Here is an 18,974-nt window from a genome sequence, read left to right on the forward strand (position 1 = left end):
TTCTAAACGGATAAAGATGCTAGAAAGTCTGCATCAAGATCAGTATCCACTCTAAACAGAGGAGCAGTAGTATGAAGAAGCATAAAACAAACTTGTATAGCCGACTTCACAATGGAAGCTGAATATGTAGCAGCTTGCGAAGTAGCAAAGAAAGCAGTATGGCTAAGGAAATTCTTGACAGATCTGGAAATTGTTCCAAATATGCATCTGCCAATCACTTTATACTGTGACAACAGTGGTGCAGTTGCAAATTTACGAGAACCTAGAAGCCATAAACGGGAAAAGCATATCGAACGCAAGATCATCTTATCAGGGAAATTGTACATCGTGCTGATGTTGTAGTGACCAAGATTTCATTCGAGCAAAACATTGCTAATCCTTTTACAAAAGCCCTCACGGGTAAAGTGTTTGAGGGCCACCTTCAGAATTTTCATCCCACTAGGAGTTTTAGTCTAAGTTGGAGTTTTTTGGAATTTATGTCCTAAAACTCGTAGTTTGTAATCATATTCTATTCAATAAAAGCGTTATTGAGAAATTGAGTACTATAATATTAAATCCAATAAACTAAGATCTCAAAGCTATTTTGAGTAAGCTTGAACTTTATGAAAAAACATAAATATGGATTAAGTTTGAGTAAATAGCCTAAATAGTCTATAGTATATAAATAAAGGTTGGGCACCTTATTTAGAGATACTATGGATGCTGCCCGCTTTGTAGTTAATACAAACGAGATTTCAAAGAAATTCACTCCTACTCGCTTTAGAATTAGTAGATAGGTTATTCCCTTGAGGACTGAATCCAAGTCTTGAACAAAGGGTCCCCATCCTCTCATTGGCCCGAGAGGGATTTGGTTTATAGGTTGTACCTTAAAACCAATTGTTCAATAGTGGATCAGTGGGACTTAAGGAAAAAGATGTAGTCTTAGGGGTAAAACAACACTTTTCGATCCAGTCAAGCTTACGAACAACCTCTGAATGATTAACTTACTGATCATGGTTATATCAAATGGACACAAATATATCTATAGTGAGAGGAGTGCAACTACGGGACTTTGGTGGAATGACCCGTTAGTTAATGAATATTGATTAGCTCGGTATAAAAGAGTTTAGCCATCTCGAATTATTAGAGTCCATGATCTATAGGTTCATTAGGTTCTCCTGCTAGTTCATATGGAATAAACTTAGAATAGTATGATAGAATGAGTCGAATTGTTTGAAATAGGAGAGTAGAGAGAAACCAACAAGTATATGTGATATAGTCGTCTGTTTTAGATTACTAATAGAGCTTTATGCTTAAATGAGATTTAAATATTAAAGATATGAATGTGGTTTCATACTCAGAAGCTCGAAAAAGATGGAAATAGTCAAAGTTGTAAAAAGTCAAAATGTTGACTTTTGACTTTTGAAAAATCAAACTTGCACCGGCAATATTTTCAAATGTGATTTGAATATTGAGAAAATAAATACGGATTCATGCTCGGAAGGTCAAAATTAGTCAAGACGGACAAAATTATAAAAAGTCAAAATGTTGATTTTTTTGTTTGAAAAGTCAAAGTTTGACTTTGACCAAATAACAATTTTACCCTTTGACCAAAGTTAGTGGAAAAATCCAATATTTTGTTGGATAAACCCATTAACTATAGTGGGCTAGATGTTAGAAAACTATGAAAATATTAAGTCCACTAATGGTTAGTGGGTTATGTGTTGTTGGCCCATGTGTTTGCATGCACATGCAACCTTGCATGTAAATTATTTATAAATTGGGCTCTCAGGGCTTCAAGAAAATAGTTTGATATTTTTTTTTCTAAAACAACATTGGGCTGTCATATTTTCTATTTTTGTTTTCCAAAATCAAATCTTAAATCCAAACTCTTATCCATATATTTTCCATCTTTTTTCTCTCTCTCGGTTTCCTTCATCCAACGGGTCGCACAACCCGGTTCTGAGTCTGGAGGATAGTAGGTCAACCCCAATGGTGGTTCAAGCATCAATCGGAACTTTGAATGTAAGTTTTTTTTTTAAAACCCTATATTTAATCGTTTTTCGGTTTATATTTTTTGTTAATTAATTGAAATTAAGGTAGAATTTCGACCTTTCTTCTACCCTGCTTGTTTAATTTCTATCAATTTTGAGAAAAATTCTAGGATAATTTTACGTATAAAACAATTAGTTAAGATTTGAGAATATTTGAAAATTGTTAATATTAAATGTTAACTAAACTCTTTTTATCCAAAAATTTTGAAAAGCTTAATTTTCACAAATATTAAAAAAATATTAAAATATTTATGACCTGTGTAACAAAATCAAAAAGCCTATGAAGTCGATAGAAAATTTTCATAAATTCGAGATTTGCCCTTATATTGCAGACAAATTGTCATTACTCTTTCTTCTTCTTCTTTTCGGTTTGTTCATCTTTTTCCTAGATTTCTTCAACTCTTTCTTCTTCTATTTCTATTTTTATTCTATATTTCTTTAGTTTCTCCATTCATCTTCTTTTGGGTAAATAAAATATAGATTTCTTCCAAGATTTTCTTTCTTCTATTTCTATTCATCTTCTATTTCTTTCTTTTTTCATCTTCTCTTCCTTTCTTATAACTCCTGTTCCAAAATATCAAGATCGTTTAAATATCACTCTGATATGATCTAAACGATCATTTAGATTTGAAGCATTTTTTCCATCGCTAAAAAGAACTATACGATCATGTATCATTTCCTACACGATTGCGTTATGATCGTTTAGAAGAAAAATTACACACGCGTGTAGCCAGGGTTGATATTACCTACATATTCGTGTTGGAATTTATGTCTTAAAACTCATAGTTTGTAGTTTAAAACTATATTCTACTCAATAAAGTGGTTATTGAGAACTTATTAGTGAAAATAGAATATTATAATCTTAAAGCCAATAAACTAAGGTTCAGAGGTTATCTAATGTAGACTTGAACTTTATGTAGAGACATAAACTTGGATCATGTTTAAGTACATAGCCCAAACGGTCTATAGTGAATGAAGAAGGTTGGGTACCTTATTCTGAATCGCTATGGATGCGGCTCGCTTTGTAGTTAGTACAAACGAAATGATCCTAAATCGTTCATGCAGAGACATGGAAGTAGGGGCATCTTATTTAAAGAGTTTTCATCAGACTGGAACCATGAAATAGTCATTTTTAAGTTATAACACCGTTGACTATATAAACTGACTATTTTGTTTAAGATGACCTAGGTAACTTAATCTTAATCCTAAGCTAACTATGAACTTCTGTTCAAACGATATTATCCTTAGATCTGCATAGGTGAGGGCAGCTCAACGACGTTGGCCCAATAAGCCTCCCATTTCAGGGGTAAGACTGAATGGATAGCTAGGGACATAGGGTGCAAGATGGAATTCACTCCTACCCACTTTAGGATTAGTAGATAGGTTGATCCCTCAAGGACTGAATCCAATTCTTGAACAAGGGATCTCGCTCTCTCGTTGGCCCGAGAGGGATTCGATTTATAGGTTGGACCTTAAACTAAATGTTCAATAGTGGATCAGTAGAACTTAAGAAACAAGATGTAGTCTCGAGGTAAAATGGTATTTTGACCTAGTCGAGGTTACGAACAACCTGTGAAGGATTAACTTACCGATCATGGTTATATCAAATGGACATAAATATATCTATAGTGAGGGGAGTGCAACTATGGAACTTTAGTGGAATGACCTGTTAGTTCACGGATGTTGATTAGCTCGGTCTAAAAGGGTTTAGCCAATTAATCTCGGATCGTTGGAGCCTACGATCTATAGGTTCATTAGGTTCCCCTGCTAGCTCATACAGAATTAACTTAGAACAATATGTTAGAATAATTCGAATGGTTCGAATTAGGTAAAGAAAGAGAAATCGACGAATATATGTGATATAGTCATCGGTTATAGGGCTTTATGTTTAAATGTGATTTAAATGTTAAAAATATGAATATGGATTCATATTCGGAAGGTCGAAATTGATGGAAATGGTCAAAGTTGTGAAAAGTCAAAATGTTGACTTTTGAGTTTGAAAAGTCAAACTTTGACCGGCTTTATATTCAAATGCGATTTGAATTTCAAGAAAATGAATGCAGATTCATGCTCTAGAGGTTGAAATTAGTCAAGATGGACAAAATGGTAAAAAGTCAAAATGTTGACTTTTGACCTAAAAAAGTCAAAGTTTGACTTTGACTAGAATGATCAAATGACCTTTTTGCCCATTGACCAAAGTTAGTGGGAAAATCCAACATTTTGTTGGATAATTCCACCAACTCTTAGTGGGCTATGCGGAAGCTTACGGTGATGACACTAAGCCCACTAAGAGAAAATGGAATAGTGAATCAATCAACTAATGGTTAGTGGATTGTGAGGTGTTGGGCTTTGGTGGTCTAATTACATGGAAATTTTGTATGTAATTTGTCTATTTAAAGGGCAATTTCCAAATGGAAGAAGATTTTTGCCAATTTGTATTTTTGATTACAAATAAATCTTTCTCCCAAATCTCAAACCCTATTTTTTTCCTCCTCCAATTTTCATTTATTTCTCTAATTTTTCCACTTAAACGGGTCCCACAAGCCGATTTTAAGTTCGGAGAATAACGGGTCAATTCTAGTGATGGTCCGATTTGAGTTCGAAAGAAGATTTGGAGCTTCGGGAAGCTACAAAGGTAAGTTTTTTATCTTAACCCTAATTAGTGTAACTAGGGCTTTTTAGTAGTATGCATGTTAATCACTAAAATAAGTTTAGTTGCAATTAGGGTAAAATTCTGATCTTGATTTTCGCTCCGTTCATATGATTTCCATCAATTCGTGTATTATTTCCTGGACGATCGTGTATCATTATTCATACGAGATTTCTGTAGAAATTTGATTCGTGGAGTTGAACTTATGTTGATTTTGTATTTACTTTGATTTGATACGATGTGTGGGTCGATCTCTAAAATTTGATCATCTGATTCTCTCTCGGTTGGAGGCTTGCGCTTGATTTGAGGAAGCGAAGCACATAATGTTCTTAAAGTTGGAGTATTTGAAAAAAACTTGTATCTTTAAAGAAGTTTCAATCTTTGAGGGTGGTCGACTTCAGAAGTTAAGGGGGACTTCTGATTCTTGGGAGAATTATCTCTAGGTCTCCTAGAGTCAAATATTTCCAACACTTATAAAAGAAGAGAACTCTTTTATTTATAGAGTTCTTGGTGAGCCTTAATGGATTTGGGCCTAGTTGGTCTATGGACCAAACCCATGGACTAAACCACATGAGTTTGGGTCATATTTAACCTTTGGGCTAAATTAAGCCTATTTTTGGGCTTAATTGAATTTTAACCCAAGAAAATAATATTTAATTAAATCAAAATAATTAATTTAGTCCAATTGTCATAATAAAGACATGTAACATTATTAGAATTAGCCAATTTGTCTTTAATTTTAATTTGAGACACATGCCAATTTTTAGTTAATCTCAAATGTAATTATATTAGTAAATGACGTGACAATTTGTAATTGGTTCCAAAATGTTTTATTCAACAAATGTCCCTTTTCGAGATTTATGCATGGGTGAGTAAATCTCGAAAAAGATAAATTTGAAATCCAAATACAAGCATTTTTTTTCTTTTTGCTTAATTTGACATATCAAATGAATCAAACTATAAATTTAATACATGAGCTTTATCTAAATTTGAAATAAGAGTTGAAATATGGCCAATTCTTAATAAGGTTTTATCCTCAGCTTACTTTGATTTGAGGATTAAAATTTAAGTTTGATGATTTTTTTTAATAAAATTTGGAACCAAATTTTAATATGAGATAAGAATGAGGTTTCTATCATACCCTAATTTGTCTTAAGGATCCATAAGAATTTGAAATCATCAATTTTAATTTTGAGATAAATAAGAGACCTCAATCATCAAGCAGACTTGTTGGTCTTATATTTTTCTTTTTTTTTTCTTCTTTTCTAATTTTTTTAAACTTTCTGTCCTTTTTTTCTTTTTTATAAGAATTAGAGTTGTCGCGCCTCTATTTGCTTCCCAACACATCTTCAAAAGGTGAGTTTTGTTTTTTCTTTTCTTTTATTCTTCTTCTTCTTTTTCTCACAATCGTTTGTAGGGGTGGCTCTATCGTCAGCGATTTGATTTATACTAGGGGCAATCAAACTTTTGTCGTCAGATCCAACTCCTAGTAGGAATGATCGGATCTACTTCGTTGTCAGCGATCTGATTTCTACTAGGAGCAATCGAGCATTTGTCGTTAGATCCAACTTCTAGTAAACACGATCGGGCATCTTTGCTCTACCTCACCATCAGTGATTCGATTTATACTAGGGGTCTCAGGCTTTTGCCGTCAGATCCAACTCCTAGTAAGAACAATCAGGCATCTTTGCTCTGCTTCGTCATCAGCGATCCGATTTTTACTAGGAGTGATCAGGCTTTTGCCAAATCCAACTCTTAGTAGGAACGATCGAAAATCTTTGTTTTACTTTGTCGACAGTGATTTTATTTCTACTAGGGACGATCGGGCTTTTATTGTTGGATCCAACTCCTAGTAGAAACGATTGGGCATCTTTGCTCTGTTTTAGCATCAGCAATCTGATTTCTACTAGGGGTGATCGGGTTTTTGTCGTTGGATCCAACTCGTAGAAGGAACGATCGGACATCTTTGCTCTGCTTCGTCGTTAGTGATCCGATTTCTACTAAAAGCAATCAGACATTTGTCGTCTGATTTAACTCCTAGTAGGAACGATCAGACATCTCTACTTCGTCGTTGGTGATCCGATTTCTACTAGGGGCGATTGGGCATTGGCTATCGGATCCAACTCCTAGTAGGAACGATTGTGCATCTTTGTTCTACTTTGCCGTCAACAATCCTCTTTCTACTAGGGACGAGCAGGCTTTTACTATCAGATCCAACTCCTAATAGGAACGATCACGCATCTTCGCTCAGCTTTACCATCAACGATCCGATTTCTACTAGGGTCGATCAGGCATCTGATGATAGTATATTCAGAGCTTGTCTTTACAATTTAGGCTTAGAGCTCTCCATCGGTTTATGTAGTCGATAACTGACTCTCCCTTTCGCTATTTAGTGTTTGTCAACTCCATCGTGCTGACAACACACCTAGTGCTATAGAAGCGGTTGAAAAACTCTGTTTCCAACTAATTTCAGTTGTTAATGACTTCTGGCTCCAAAGCGGTATATCACTCGAAAGCATTTTCTTTCAAGCTTTGAACGAATTGCCTGACTAGTTGGTCTCCTTGTGATCCTGCGTTCTCACATGTGTCAACAAAGTGAGCAATGTGTTGCTTCGGATTGCCCTTTCTATCGAATTGTTGGAACTTTGGAGCTTGGTACCCAACATGCATTCACAAGTCATTGATTCTTTTGCAGCACGTGAAAGAAGTTTGTGGTGGTCCTCCATACTGAGCTCTTATGGAGTTTGTGATAATATCTTGCAGTTGTTGGACTGATAAAGAGATTATAGAGATGGACTGTTGCGTCTGGTTTTCCTGCAACATAGCTTTTCTTTTATTATCAGTTTTGACAACAAGAGTTTTACTTAACTAGTTTCACCAGCCTTCATTTGATCTTTCAATGCGTCGATTTCATTATCTCACTCCTTGAAAACTTTCATTTGGAAATTTATTTTTCTCTCCATCTCTATCATGGCTACCTTAGGTGTCACATCTACCATCATGACAGACACTACTTCAAGGTGTGATTCTTTCTCTGATAGATCAGAAGCAGGAGTAGAGTTGTCTAACAAAGGATTCTCTCTAATGATGATCTTGCCTTTAGGAGATTCCATCAATTGTTCCTAACTTTTTTTTTTGTGAGGACAGAACTTTGTTCTTGTTCTTGTATGCTCCTCTTTGGGTGACTCTGGGTGACAAGTCTAGTGTAAGTGTCATTTGCGACAGTAGCTTTGGATGCAACCTTCTTTAGTGCCATTAGTTGGTTTGTTGTTTTGAGTTGTGAGAGAGAGATAGAGGTAGAGAGGTCCCACTGGGCATGTCAATCTGTTCACATGAGATTTCTAAAGAAATTTGATTCATGGAGTTGAACTTGTGTTGATGTTGTATTTACGTTGTTTTGATGCAATATGTTCGATTTTTAGAATTTGATCCTTTGATTCTCTCTCGGCTGGATGCTTGCACTTGATTTGAGGAAGCAGAACACGTAATGTTCTTGAAGTTTGAGTCTTGGAAGAAAGTTTGTATCTTCAAAAGAGCTTTAATCTTTGAGGGTGGTCGACTTTATGAGTTAGGAAGTCTTCTGGTTCTTGGGAGAATTCTCTTTAGGCCTTTTGAGGTAAAAAATCTTCAACCTTCAACCCTTACAAATGAAAAGAACTCCTCTATTTGATCTAATTGTCATAATAAAGATATATGATATCATTAGAATTAACCAATTTGTCTTTAATTTTAATTTGAGACACATGCCAATTTTTAGTTAATCCTAAATGCAGTTATTTTAGTAAATGATGTGACAATTTGTGGTTGGTTCCAAAATTTCTTATTCAACAATCATTTCCTACACGGTCGTGTTATTATGATCGTTTAGAAGAAGAATTACACGCGCACATGTGGTCAATTAATGGCGTGTTGACTAGGACATTTTCTGTATTTTCTATCATAGGCCATTGAGCTTTTTTCATTTTCAAAATTGTTATATACAGTGTAAATATTTTTCCAGTTTGTTATAGTTTTGAAAGAACCCCATTTGGAAACATAAATTTATGCAAATATTTAAAAATTGAAAATAACTATTTTTTTCTACAATTTTCTCAATCTTATATCTAATCTTAACTAATTTTCTCCGGATCTAATTTTTTATACAATTTTTTACAATTTCTCAAGTCGTTTATTCGAATTTATGTGTTTCATAATTATGTTGACAAAATTATCATAGAAATCTTATTTACCTCAAAAATTTTATATAAAATTTGGCAAGATTATAATAGAAAATTTGACGAGAGTTAGGTAAAAGATTTGGTTGATCTTTCATCCTGGATAAAATTGTACCGAGAAAGTCCAAAAATATCAAGTTTTTAGGTTTTCTCGACACAATTTTGCTCAAGATGAATTGAGATTATTGAGTTTTTAGGTTTTCTTGGTACAATTTTTTTCGAGATGAAATTTGGTGTAAGATTTGGGATGATTTGAATAATTTTTTTGAAAAGATAAAAAAAAATTAAATAAGACTTGGAAATATTTGAAAAATGGTAGAATCTCAGTCTAATATTTACTAAGATGCACCAGAAAAACCTAAAACAGTCGACAAGTTAGAAAATTTTAATTATATTTTAGGGAAATCTTGATTGTTGATTTCGCCCGATATAAATCGAGAAAAATAATTTTACGAGTTTGACAACTCCAAATATGCAGGTGCCTTAAATTAGGTTTCCTTCATGTCCACAGTTCAAAAGGTGTCTTTTGAACTGACTTACTGGAACCCATGTTTAATAAATATTTAGCGGTTGTTAATGCTACAAGGACACCGATAAAGACGAATTAATTAACATGCTTCTAACCATATTCATTAACGTACGATTACACCTTTCTGCAAGACCATTTTGTTGTGGTATTTCTAGTATTGTGTATTGAGCATATAAACCACGACTTTCTAGGAATTTAGCAAAAAGGTCAAAACAATGTGCTTTCTCATCATATTATCCATAAACTTTGTAAAACCCTTGGCATTTTCAATATTGTAATTTTGGACTTGATATTGTTTGCCACAACCATTCACATAAATATTAGACTCAATCTATTTGATCTTCCAAGCTTTATAGAAAGATTTATCCTCATCACTACTAGCAGAAGTAAGTGCAGTAGGTTTCTCACTTACAAGTGTCAAATCAAGATCTAAAACTCTAAGATGAAATCAAATTTGTTCACAACAATTAAAGAAATTGAGTCTATTAAACCTGATTATAGATGTAGCATACGAATGTATAGAAATAGGAGCAGATGCCACAGTTACAAAATAAATATGCTTATACATTATTGCTTTGCGAAATAAACTTAAAGATGATATGACATGGACTCAGATAATATTAAATAATCATTAACTTATACATTGAAGTTTTTCTTTGGAAGGCACAACAATGTACAATATTTATACTTAACGGATGCTAGATTTAGTTTAATATAATTGGTAACTTAAATGCTCAAATTAGATACATTGATTATCTTTAGATATATTAAAAATATCTAATCAAACACCTCAATTAACTACAATGAGATTCAAAATTATAAAACTACTAATTACCTTTGGACAAATTAAATGTTTTATAATAACGAAAATAAATATACTTATGAAATATCATTAATGTTTCATAATATCATCTCATTCATTAGCATCAAATGAACATGAGTAATTGAATCAACTTTAATTTGATTTCTAAAGATTTATCAATTTGGCGACTAAATCTTAAATATTTTTTGATTCTTGATTATCCATTAATCTGCTTAATATTTTTAAAGAAAAAAATGAAATTTAATTGATGTGCATATAGTAAATATCCTTAAATGGATATAAAATGAAATTTAATCTGCTTAATATCCTTCTGTATTTGGCCGAAGGTGAAATTTAATTTATCAATTTTAGAAAAGGAATTTTTGTCAAGCTATCAAATATTTCCTTCCGATGATCATTCTTGATTCAAATTGCGATTATTAAAGAATCTTAGTTCAGATTGATAAGTGACAATTAAAAAATCTTAATTCAAATTAATAATCGATAATTAAAGAATCTTAATTCGAATGGATAATGGAAGAATCTTAATCTTACTCTAAAAAACATACGGCGCAAACATAAAAAGAAAAAAACTTATTAATCATCCATATAAAATCATAAGTTCTCAATCAAGGCTTTGATACCACATATAAGCTTAGTTTCATGATTATACAAATATGACCCTAACATTATATATAACAATAAGTATCAAAATCTTTAAATTAGATGATTTTACAAATTAAATTTAGTTAAAAAATAACATACCTTCATCTACGGATAATCTTCTTAAGGAATTGAGTTTCTCTCACTTGGCCTTCTTTAAAACTTAATTAGATTTCTTGATGGGAAAGAATGAACTACTTAATGAGACAATGAGATGATCAATTCTTAAAGTTCTATTTATAGACACCACTCATCATGATGTTTAATTAAAATTATATTTTACCAAATGAGCTTTATAAAATAATAGGTCTGAAAGAGATAAATAACATACAATGCATATGAGTCACATTAATAATAATATTATATTTAAAATAAATATAATTATATAATATTAGTGTAACGAAATCTAAAATGTGTGAAGTGTTAGGTTGATAAATCATGATATAAAGTTTAAATAGATATTATTATATTATTAGGTAGGTGTTCAATTAATACAACCTTTAAAGTCTAGAGATATACTCTAAAATTTTATTTTACAGTCAACCATTTTAAAAATTTGAACTATTAACTTTTAAAATAGTATTGGTTTGTTATTTAATAAGTTATGTTTGAAGGGGATAATTATGAAATGTTATTTTCAATTATCTATAACATAAAATATAAAATGGTAGTTAATATGGCCACGCGTTCAATTATTATTGAATTGTTCAATAATACTTGTATTATCAAAAATGTGCCTTTAGACATTCTTTCAACTTTCAAATATATAGTAAAGTTGTGTTGGCTTTTATTTATTTAATTATTTCATTTTGACAGCTTTTTTTAATCATATATTATAATCATGATCTTTACCACCAGGACCATATATTATAAGAATTATGATTGTTTCGGGTGTGCAAAACAAAAAGAAAAAAAAAAAAGGCCTAATTTTATAGATAAGTATTGCACAAATTAAATCACATGGAGATTGAGTTTGTTTAATCCCACTAAATGATCTTCTTCTTTTTTTTTTTTATCTTTCAAAGCTTTCCCTTTTGGTAGGTATCTAATGACAAAAAGTGTAGATTACAAATGAGTAAGATAGATTCTTAATGAGTGGGATTTCACATGTTACTCCTTAATGCCAGGGTTACCGCTTCGATCCCGCTTAGATCGAAGAAAGGTTGTCTAAAGCGTTAAGGTTGGTGATGCCAAAGACGATGAGTGTGAAAGGTCCGAGTCAAGGAAAGGAAGTCCTAACATTATTAAAGCCAAACGTATGCCTTTGGAGGAGGCTCTTGCAATGTTTCTTATTACATTGGATTATGGTTTCTCAAATAGAATGGTTCAAGAAAGATTTTAGCACTCCGGTGAGAATGTATTAAGGTGGTTTAATATAGTGTTAGATGTTATTTGTCATCTGACTATAGATGTAATTAAGCCTACAGATTCATAATTCAAAACTACTTCTGATAAAATTAAACAAGACACTCGAAATTGGCTGTATTTCAAAGATAGTATTGGAGCAATTGATGGTACTTATATATAAGCTCTAGTACCTAAAGGAAGGCATATACCGAATACTGGTCGAAAAAGTATTACCACCCAAAATATTATGGCAGTTTGTGACTTTAACGTGTGTTTTAAATTTGTTTGGGTTGGATGAAAGAGTGCTGCTCATGATGCTTAAATTTTTGTTGAGGCATTAAAAAAAACCACATTAGGGTTTCCTCATCCACCCAAAGGTTAGTATGTAAGAATGAATATATTAATGTTTATTCTAATTTTTAAGTATTTATTTTTACTATTAAGTATTTACTTTATTATTTCAGGAAAACATTATCCTGTAGATTTTGGGTATCCACAAACGAAAGGATATTTAGGTCTTTATAAAGGTGAATAATACCATCTTGTTGATTTTTGACGTGGAAGCCAACCAAGAGACATGAAGGAGGTATTAATCATATTCTTCGTTAAGTTGTACATTTGGTGTTTGGAAGAATAGATAGAGAATTGTTCGATAAATGCATAAATTTTCATTTGACAAACAGGTAAAAATTGTTATCACTTCACTGGCTCTTCATAACTTTATAAGGGTTCATTCAAAAAACAGATTTTGAGTTCAAGCCTTATGATGCCAACGAGATGCTGCTACCTTCAAATGATGAAATAAATTATGACGACTAGAGATATCCACAAGGCGGAACGGGACAAGGATTCTTCATGGGGACTCCATGGGAATTGGGAATATACCAAAGATCTTTTAACACAATTTGAGGAGGAATTATAAAAAATTACAAAAGTTGACAAAATATTTATAAAAAGTTTATAAAACATTTCAAAATTCTAAATTATATCAATTAGAGAAATTGATTGACATGGATAGACTTGACACCGATGGAAACTTAGAAGCTTATTAATGTTTATTATTCATAGAACTAAAATTATGCTATAATTTATAAATATTTTGATTTATTTTACAAAAATGTCCCAAACTTCAATCGAGATATCTTAGAAATTAAATAACTTTATTAAACAAAATACGAAAGTGCAAGAACTAATTTTGTATTTTAAGGAAAAAATATATGTGAATTTTTGTGGATGTGACAAAATGATAACAAATAATACAAGGGACGCTTGGCAAAATAGCAAAGAAAATGATAATCGAGTCGATGTCACCGCGTAAATTTAAAAGCGAATAACCCTCTAATAGTCGTTTTGATATTATTAATTCATTTTCATATTTGTCATATTTGCAACATGAAAAAAATACGTGGTATGCAATTTCCAATAATATAACATCTAACAAAATTAGGAACGCTTTTTTAAATAATGTTATTTTAAAATTTTCGGTAAAAGATGAAGTAGGAGTGAAACAATAGACAGAAATAGGGTAGAGAAATGGTGAACTTTGCTTACGTGGCCTTTGAAGTCGTCCACAATTCCATCAATCACGCTTATTATTATTATTTTTTTCATTAAAAATCCTCTGCTCTTTAATCAGATCAATTAGGTCTCCGTTGGTGGAGGAAATCGAATCAAACGGTGATATACCAAAAATAATAAGCTTATTGAATTGTGCAGATCTGCAAATTAGGGTTTTAACCATGGATTGCATTGTTAAAAAGGGGTATTTTGGGCGTAAAGATACTGTAGATGCTATGCTGGAAGAAGATTTGATAGATAGGCTTGTGGAGTTGCAGAGGTCGGAATTGGGTGGGGGTTTGATCGGATTGGGAAAACACACGGCAGAGGAGAGTAGAGAGGTAGCTGCAGGCAGTGCCGGAGAGAAGAGGTTCTTGGAGAAGCATCCATTTGCGAGCTGTGTAGCGAAATTTAGAGTGCAATCACGCTTATTTTATTCCATCCATTACGCTTATAGTTTTGATTTTGAATTTCTATTCCTTCATCTTCCTATTTTTAATATTTTAAATTTTTTTTATTGAATTATTCAAATATTCTAATTTTAAATTTCATTAATAAATGGGATTTTGTTAATGATTCGATAAGGAAGTTTTTAAATAATCTTTTCTAATTCATAATTAAGATTTTTTCAAAAAATAATCAAATATTTTAATTTAATAATTAAAGAATGATATTTTTAAGAATTAAATATTTCTAGGAGGTTAGACTTATTAATGATATATTTTGAAGAGGTTGAAATTTATTAATATGATTATATATAAAGAAAATAAAAAAGATATGTCTCGATGGAAGTACCACTTTAACGACTATGTCAATTAAGTCGTGGATCCGATTCACGACTTTCTTTATCTTATTTTTTTGTCAATTGTTTCACTCCTATTTCAACGACGGAAACTTTTAAAATAACATGGTCCAAAATTCAAAATCACAATGGAAGGGAAAAAAATGTAAATGAAATTGTTTGTGGAAGGGTAAAAATGTCATGTAGTCTCCATTGTCGTTCGAATACTTTAAAGACTCTGTTCTTCGACTCCTTCAGATCTGAACCATCCTCCCAAATCTGCCTCTCTCTCTCTGGAAATTCTTTTCCGATTTTGCTGTAAGATTCTCTCACATTCTCTCTCAATTTCATTTCTTATTCCCTGCTTCATTTTCTATGTAATTTTGCCTTCCCGCCTCTTTCATTTCTGTTGCCTGGCAAAGGTTTCTGAGAATCTGTAGAAAATGAACGGACTGGAAAATAGTTGTTCAGATCAAAGCCTTTGAAAATAGAAAACGCAGAATGATTCTGCCGGTTCTGTTGGTCATTAGAGGGAAATTTTGATTTGATTGTCTTGGGAACTAAGCTGGAAGGGTTCTGTTTCAATTTATGTTTTATTTTCTTTATTTTAGATCAAACTCTTGTAATTTGGCTTCAAATGCTACTTTACAATGTCCTTGTTTCGATTTCTTAAAATACTTTTTGGGGTTTGATTTTATGTTCTGTAGACTTTGATTTATCATTTTGCAGATTACAAAAAGCTTTCATTTTTTTTTTTGCCAAATTGTTGGAATGCTGCCTTTCTTATCTCAAATATTTGAATGAATGTAGATTTTAGTTCTTTACTTATGTTTACTTGTTTTCATGTTTGGATTTTCCTTTCCCTTTATTTTTAGTCGTTACCTATTTATCATCTGTTTGGAGATTTATATTCGTTTTCATGTTTTCGCAGGGTTGCTATTATCAGTTGTGGATGTGTTACCTTTAGGTATTTGGAGAATAATATGCTTTGGTTGAGCCTATCAATTGATGTACTTCGTAAAGTAGTGCATTTGAACCTCTATTGCAGGGTTATTTTGTAAATCACTTTTTGCATAGATAACACTGAATTATTCCTCACTGAGCTCCTTCTTTCAATCAGCCATGGGTTCCAATCACTTCTTTATTATTTCCTGTGATATCTACATTAGCTGAAAAGCTTCCTGTTAAATAGTTCTTTCTGCAGTGAGTATTCTCCTATTATCTCCCTCTTTCTCTGTTGTTGGTATTTCTCTTGTGCCTTCTGGGGTAGAAGGATAGTTGTTCGTTTAAGGTTCAGAAGTAGTTATGGTGTGCCAAGCTGCAACCCAGACAAGATTTCGGGCATTGAAACACGAGAATGGAATTGCAGGAAAACCAACAATTATAGTTAGAGTGATCGCATGCTTTCAACCTTTGCAGAGTTGTCAGGTTTGTCAACTCAGTTCTTGCCTTGTGATTTTTCTCGTTGATTCACAACCGGATTAGTTACACATTTATTTTGTTGGAATCGTTTTGTATTTTTTTCCCCTGGAAGTTGCCATGATGAAACTTTTGGCATTTTTTCTGTTCCAGGCTGAGTATTTTCGGCAATTGCTTAAGCCAGTCACGTAGATTGAATAGGATCTATTTCTCTTAAGCTGGACTCCGTAAACTTCTTTTTGTCTTTGTTCCTGAAAGTATTCAGTAGATAATTCCCACCATAGTAGACCATTCCACAAAATTTTGAGGTAAGTTTTTATTCTTGCTAAGTTTAATCTCCCTTTAATTATTTTAGTTGTAACAAAGTAGTGATATTTCAAAATATTGATTAGGTGGTTGTTTTTCTGAATGGTTGGGACTGATACTTGGCAACTGCACAATTATAATTCCATGAATGCATCAATAGAGATCAAGCAACAGGAAAGCTGCCAAACGAATATCAACCATGAAAGTTGCATGTTTTCCAAATGTATGGGAGGGATGCAACGGTTTGCAATTCCACCATTACCCAGTTTTGAAGTGGAACAGCTAAATGTTGTTCAGGGATCACGTCATTGCTTATCCCCTCATTTCCAAAACTCACTTGTTACTTTCATATCTTATCAGAAAGAAAAGGAATCTATGTATTATGCTCATGCTGGACCTAGTGGGATGCCTGTGTCAAAATCAACTAATGGGTCCTATCCAAAAGGATTTCTTATCTTTGATCAATCTGGAAACCAGAAGAGATTGATGTATGATCCTATGTGTCTTGTTTCTTTGTCCTCAATTGTTTCTGAAAACAAGCGTTGTGGTTGGCTTGCAGAAAAAGGGGCAGTTAGAGACATTAATTCGGTCAAGTATTCTCCAAATACTCTGTCCAATGAGAATTATGTAGCTGATGAAGAGAGCAGTGAAATGCATGAAAACACCGAAGAAATAGATGCATTACTTTATTCAGACTACGATGGCACTGGTTGTAGTAGTGATGATGAAGTGACCAGCACAGGACATTCTCCAGAGATGATCAATGAGCATTGTGAAAAGGAAGAACAATGTCAAGAAACTACTACAGAAGTTGCTAGTTCTGAAGTCCCAAGAAAAAAGCAGAGAGTGCATGATGGGGGGTACATAAAATCACTACCAATTGCTGCGGTTTCTTGTGCAAGAGTTGAATCACAGAACTATGCCAATGATGCAGAATCAAGCTGTGGCATGGTCCATAAGGAAGAGGCTGGAACAGATATTGATTTTTGTCATTCTTCTTGCAAAAAAGATAGGATCAAGGAGACGTTGAGAGTACTCGAGAGTTTAGTTCCTGGTGCAAAGGGCAAGGACCCATTATTGGTTATTGACGAAGCTATCGATTACTTGAAGTCCTTAAAACACGAAGCTACTGCTTTAGGTGTGAGCTGCTATTAGATCGCATGCCCCCAACTATAGATATCGGTTAATTGGTTAAAATTAGGCCATCATGTTGTGGTAACTTAAGAATTCTTATTTTGAATTTTGATGGATGCAATGCCAGTTTGTTTGCTAAGTCCGAGCCACTTCCTTTCTCATACAAGGAAAATGTGATGACTATCGTGATAACATTGAACCTAGCCTGAAAATGAGTGAATAATTACTATTTTTATTCGTTGACTAGACATGATTATGTTTGATGCTTTCAAGGGACTAAAGATCAGCAGAGGAAAGCCACAAAGATTTGAACGCGTGGGATGTGATAGTGGTGGGTTATGCTGAGAAATTAAAGACCCCACTTTTTCCAGCAATTTGAAGAATCCCTCAAGGATTTGGCGCATGGGCGTTAGGTAACCAAGGTCCCACTTTCCACATTCTTTTTCTTTTTCTTTTTCTTTTTCTCTTTCTGTATCATGCTATGCCCTTACCCCCTTATTTTAGAGGTTATGCTATAAGAGTAGAGCTTCTCCCTTATGGTATTAGGTAGATGTTGCACGATGAAACTTTTGTGGGGAGTCTTGATTATGAGAGGAGTATGAAACTTTTGACTGAGCTCAGCTTTGGAGATGGATTTCACTTTTTGCTACTAGGTTTTGTGTGGATGTAATAATTGAGTTGTGAATGCTTTTCTTTGGTCTTATTTATTTATTTTTATTTTTTATGTTATGTACTGCTTTCTTTTATGTTTGTACTCGACCTAATTAGTGGCTGTACAATTATATATATTGTTGATGAATAATATAATGCAAGTTTGTTGTCAAAAAGTATGTTCTATTCTGTTTTATATAAAATATTTTCCATGCTTTCTTGTTCAATTGTATTGGGTTGTTGAAGATCCAACAAAGTTGAAGTGGGGGTGTTCTATACTTTTGTGACAGGTATTTTGAATTAATGACTACTATTGACCTACTGGGTAAAGGACATTGTTGGCATTACAACATCTTTCTTTCCCTTATAACCTACTTAACACAAATTTTCTTTAGAGCATATATTTGAAGAAAAATACTTTAATTGCATTCCAGACACTGATCTTTGTGTATTCCATCAAATAGTTCAATTGCATGTGACAACAAAAGATGCACAAATATGATGGATGATGGTTGAGATGTATTATTATCCTAAAATAGGATGGATTCTTAAACAATGTCCGGCAACAAAACAAGTTTTTAGAAAGGGTACATCTATTTGATAATCATTTTATTTTGAGAAATTATATCAACGAAGAAAATTTATTTGATAACCAATCATAAATCACTATGTCATTTACTAAAATAATTTAATTTGGGATTAACTAAAACATTGTCTCAAATTAAAATTAAAGACATAAATTAGTCCATTAAAAACATGTCTTTTATTATGACTGTTAATTATTTTGGTCAAATTAAATATTATTTATTTGGGTTGAAATTCAATTGAACTAAAACTAAAATTAAGCTTAATTTACCCCAAAGGTTAAATACGACCTAATTCAATGTA

The 18,974-nt window shown here is 32.7% G+C and overlaps 1 protein-coding gene across 3 annotated transcripts; it reads left to right on the plus strand.

Annotated features, from left to right (window-relative positions):
• Positions 1-14,711: 14,711 nt before the first annotated feature.
• Positions 14,712-18,639, plus strand: LOC103501164 (transcription factor bHLH143-like). 3 transcript variants are annotated; one of them, XR_007822353.1, is made up of 6 exons: positions 14,712-14,894; positions 15,508-16,004; positions 16,149-16,303; positions 16,388-17,439; positions 17,709-17,848; positions 18,377-18,639. XR_007822353.1 is itself a non-coding variant. In XM_051087532.1 (5 exons), exons 4-5 carry the CDS (start codon positions 16,404-16,406, stop codon positions 17,744-17,746), a joined length of 1,074 nt encoding a protein of 357 aa, XP_050943489.1. In that variant the 5' UTR covers positions 14,712-14,894; positions 15,508-16,004; positions 16,149-16,303; positions 16,388-16,403; the 3' UTR covers positions 17,747-18,164. The 3 variants fall into 3 exon arrangements, 1 of the variants encoding a protein (XP_050943489.1); XR_007822352.1 differs by lacking the exon at positions 18,377-18,639 and adding an exon at positions 17,982-18,164; XM_051087532.1 differs by lacking the exon at positions 18,377-18,639 and having other exon boundaries at positions 17,709-18,164.
• The last annotated feature ends 335 nt before the right edge of the window (positions 18,640-18,974 follow it).

The sequence above is a fragment of the Cucumis melo genome, chromosome 7, assembly GCF_025177605.1.
Source record: "Cucumis melo cultivar AY chromosome 7, USDA_Cmelo_AY_1.0, whole genome shotgun sequence".
Taxonomy (NCBI): domain Eukaryota; kingdom Viridiplantae; phylum Streptophyta; class Magnoliopsida; order Cucurbitales; family Cucurbitaceae; genus Cucumis; species Cucumis melo.

Bases quoted from the DNA above. Each gene is read 5' to 3' on its own strand.
- LOC103501164 (XM_051087532.1), top strand. From the start codon at position 16,404: ATGGTTGGGACTGATACTTGGCAACTGCACAATTATAATTCCATGAAT. The intron at 17,440-17,708 runs GTGTGAGCTGCT...GATGCTTTCAAG, and splicing joins ACACGAAGCTACTGCTTTAG to GGACTAAAGATCAGCAGAGG.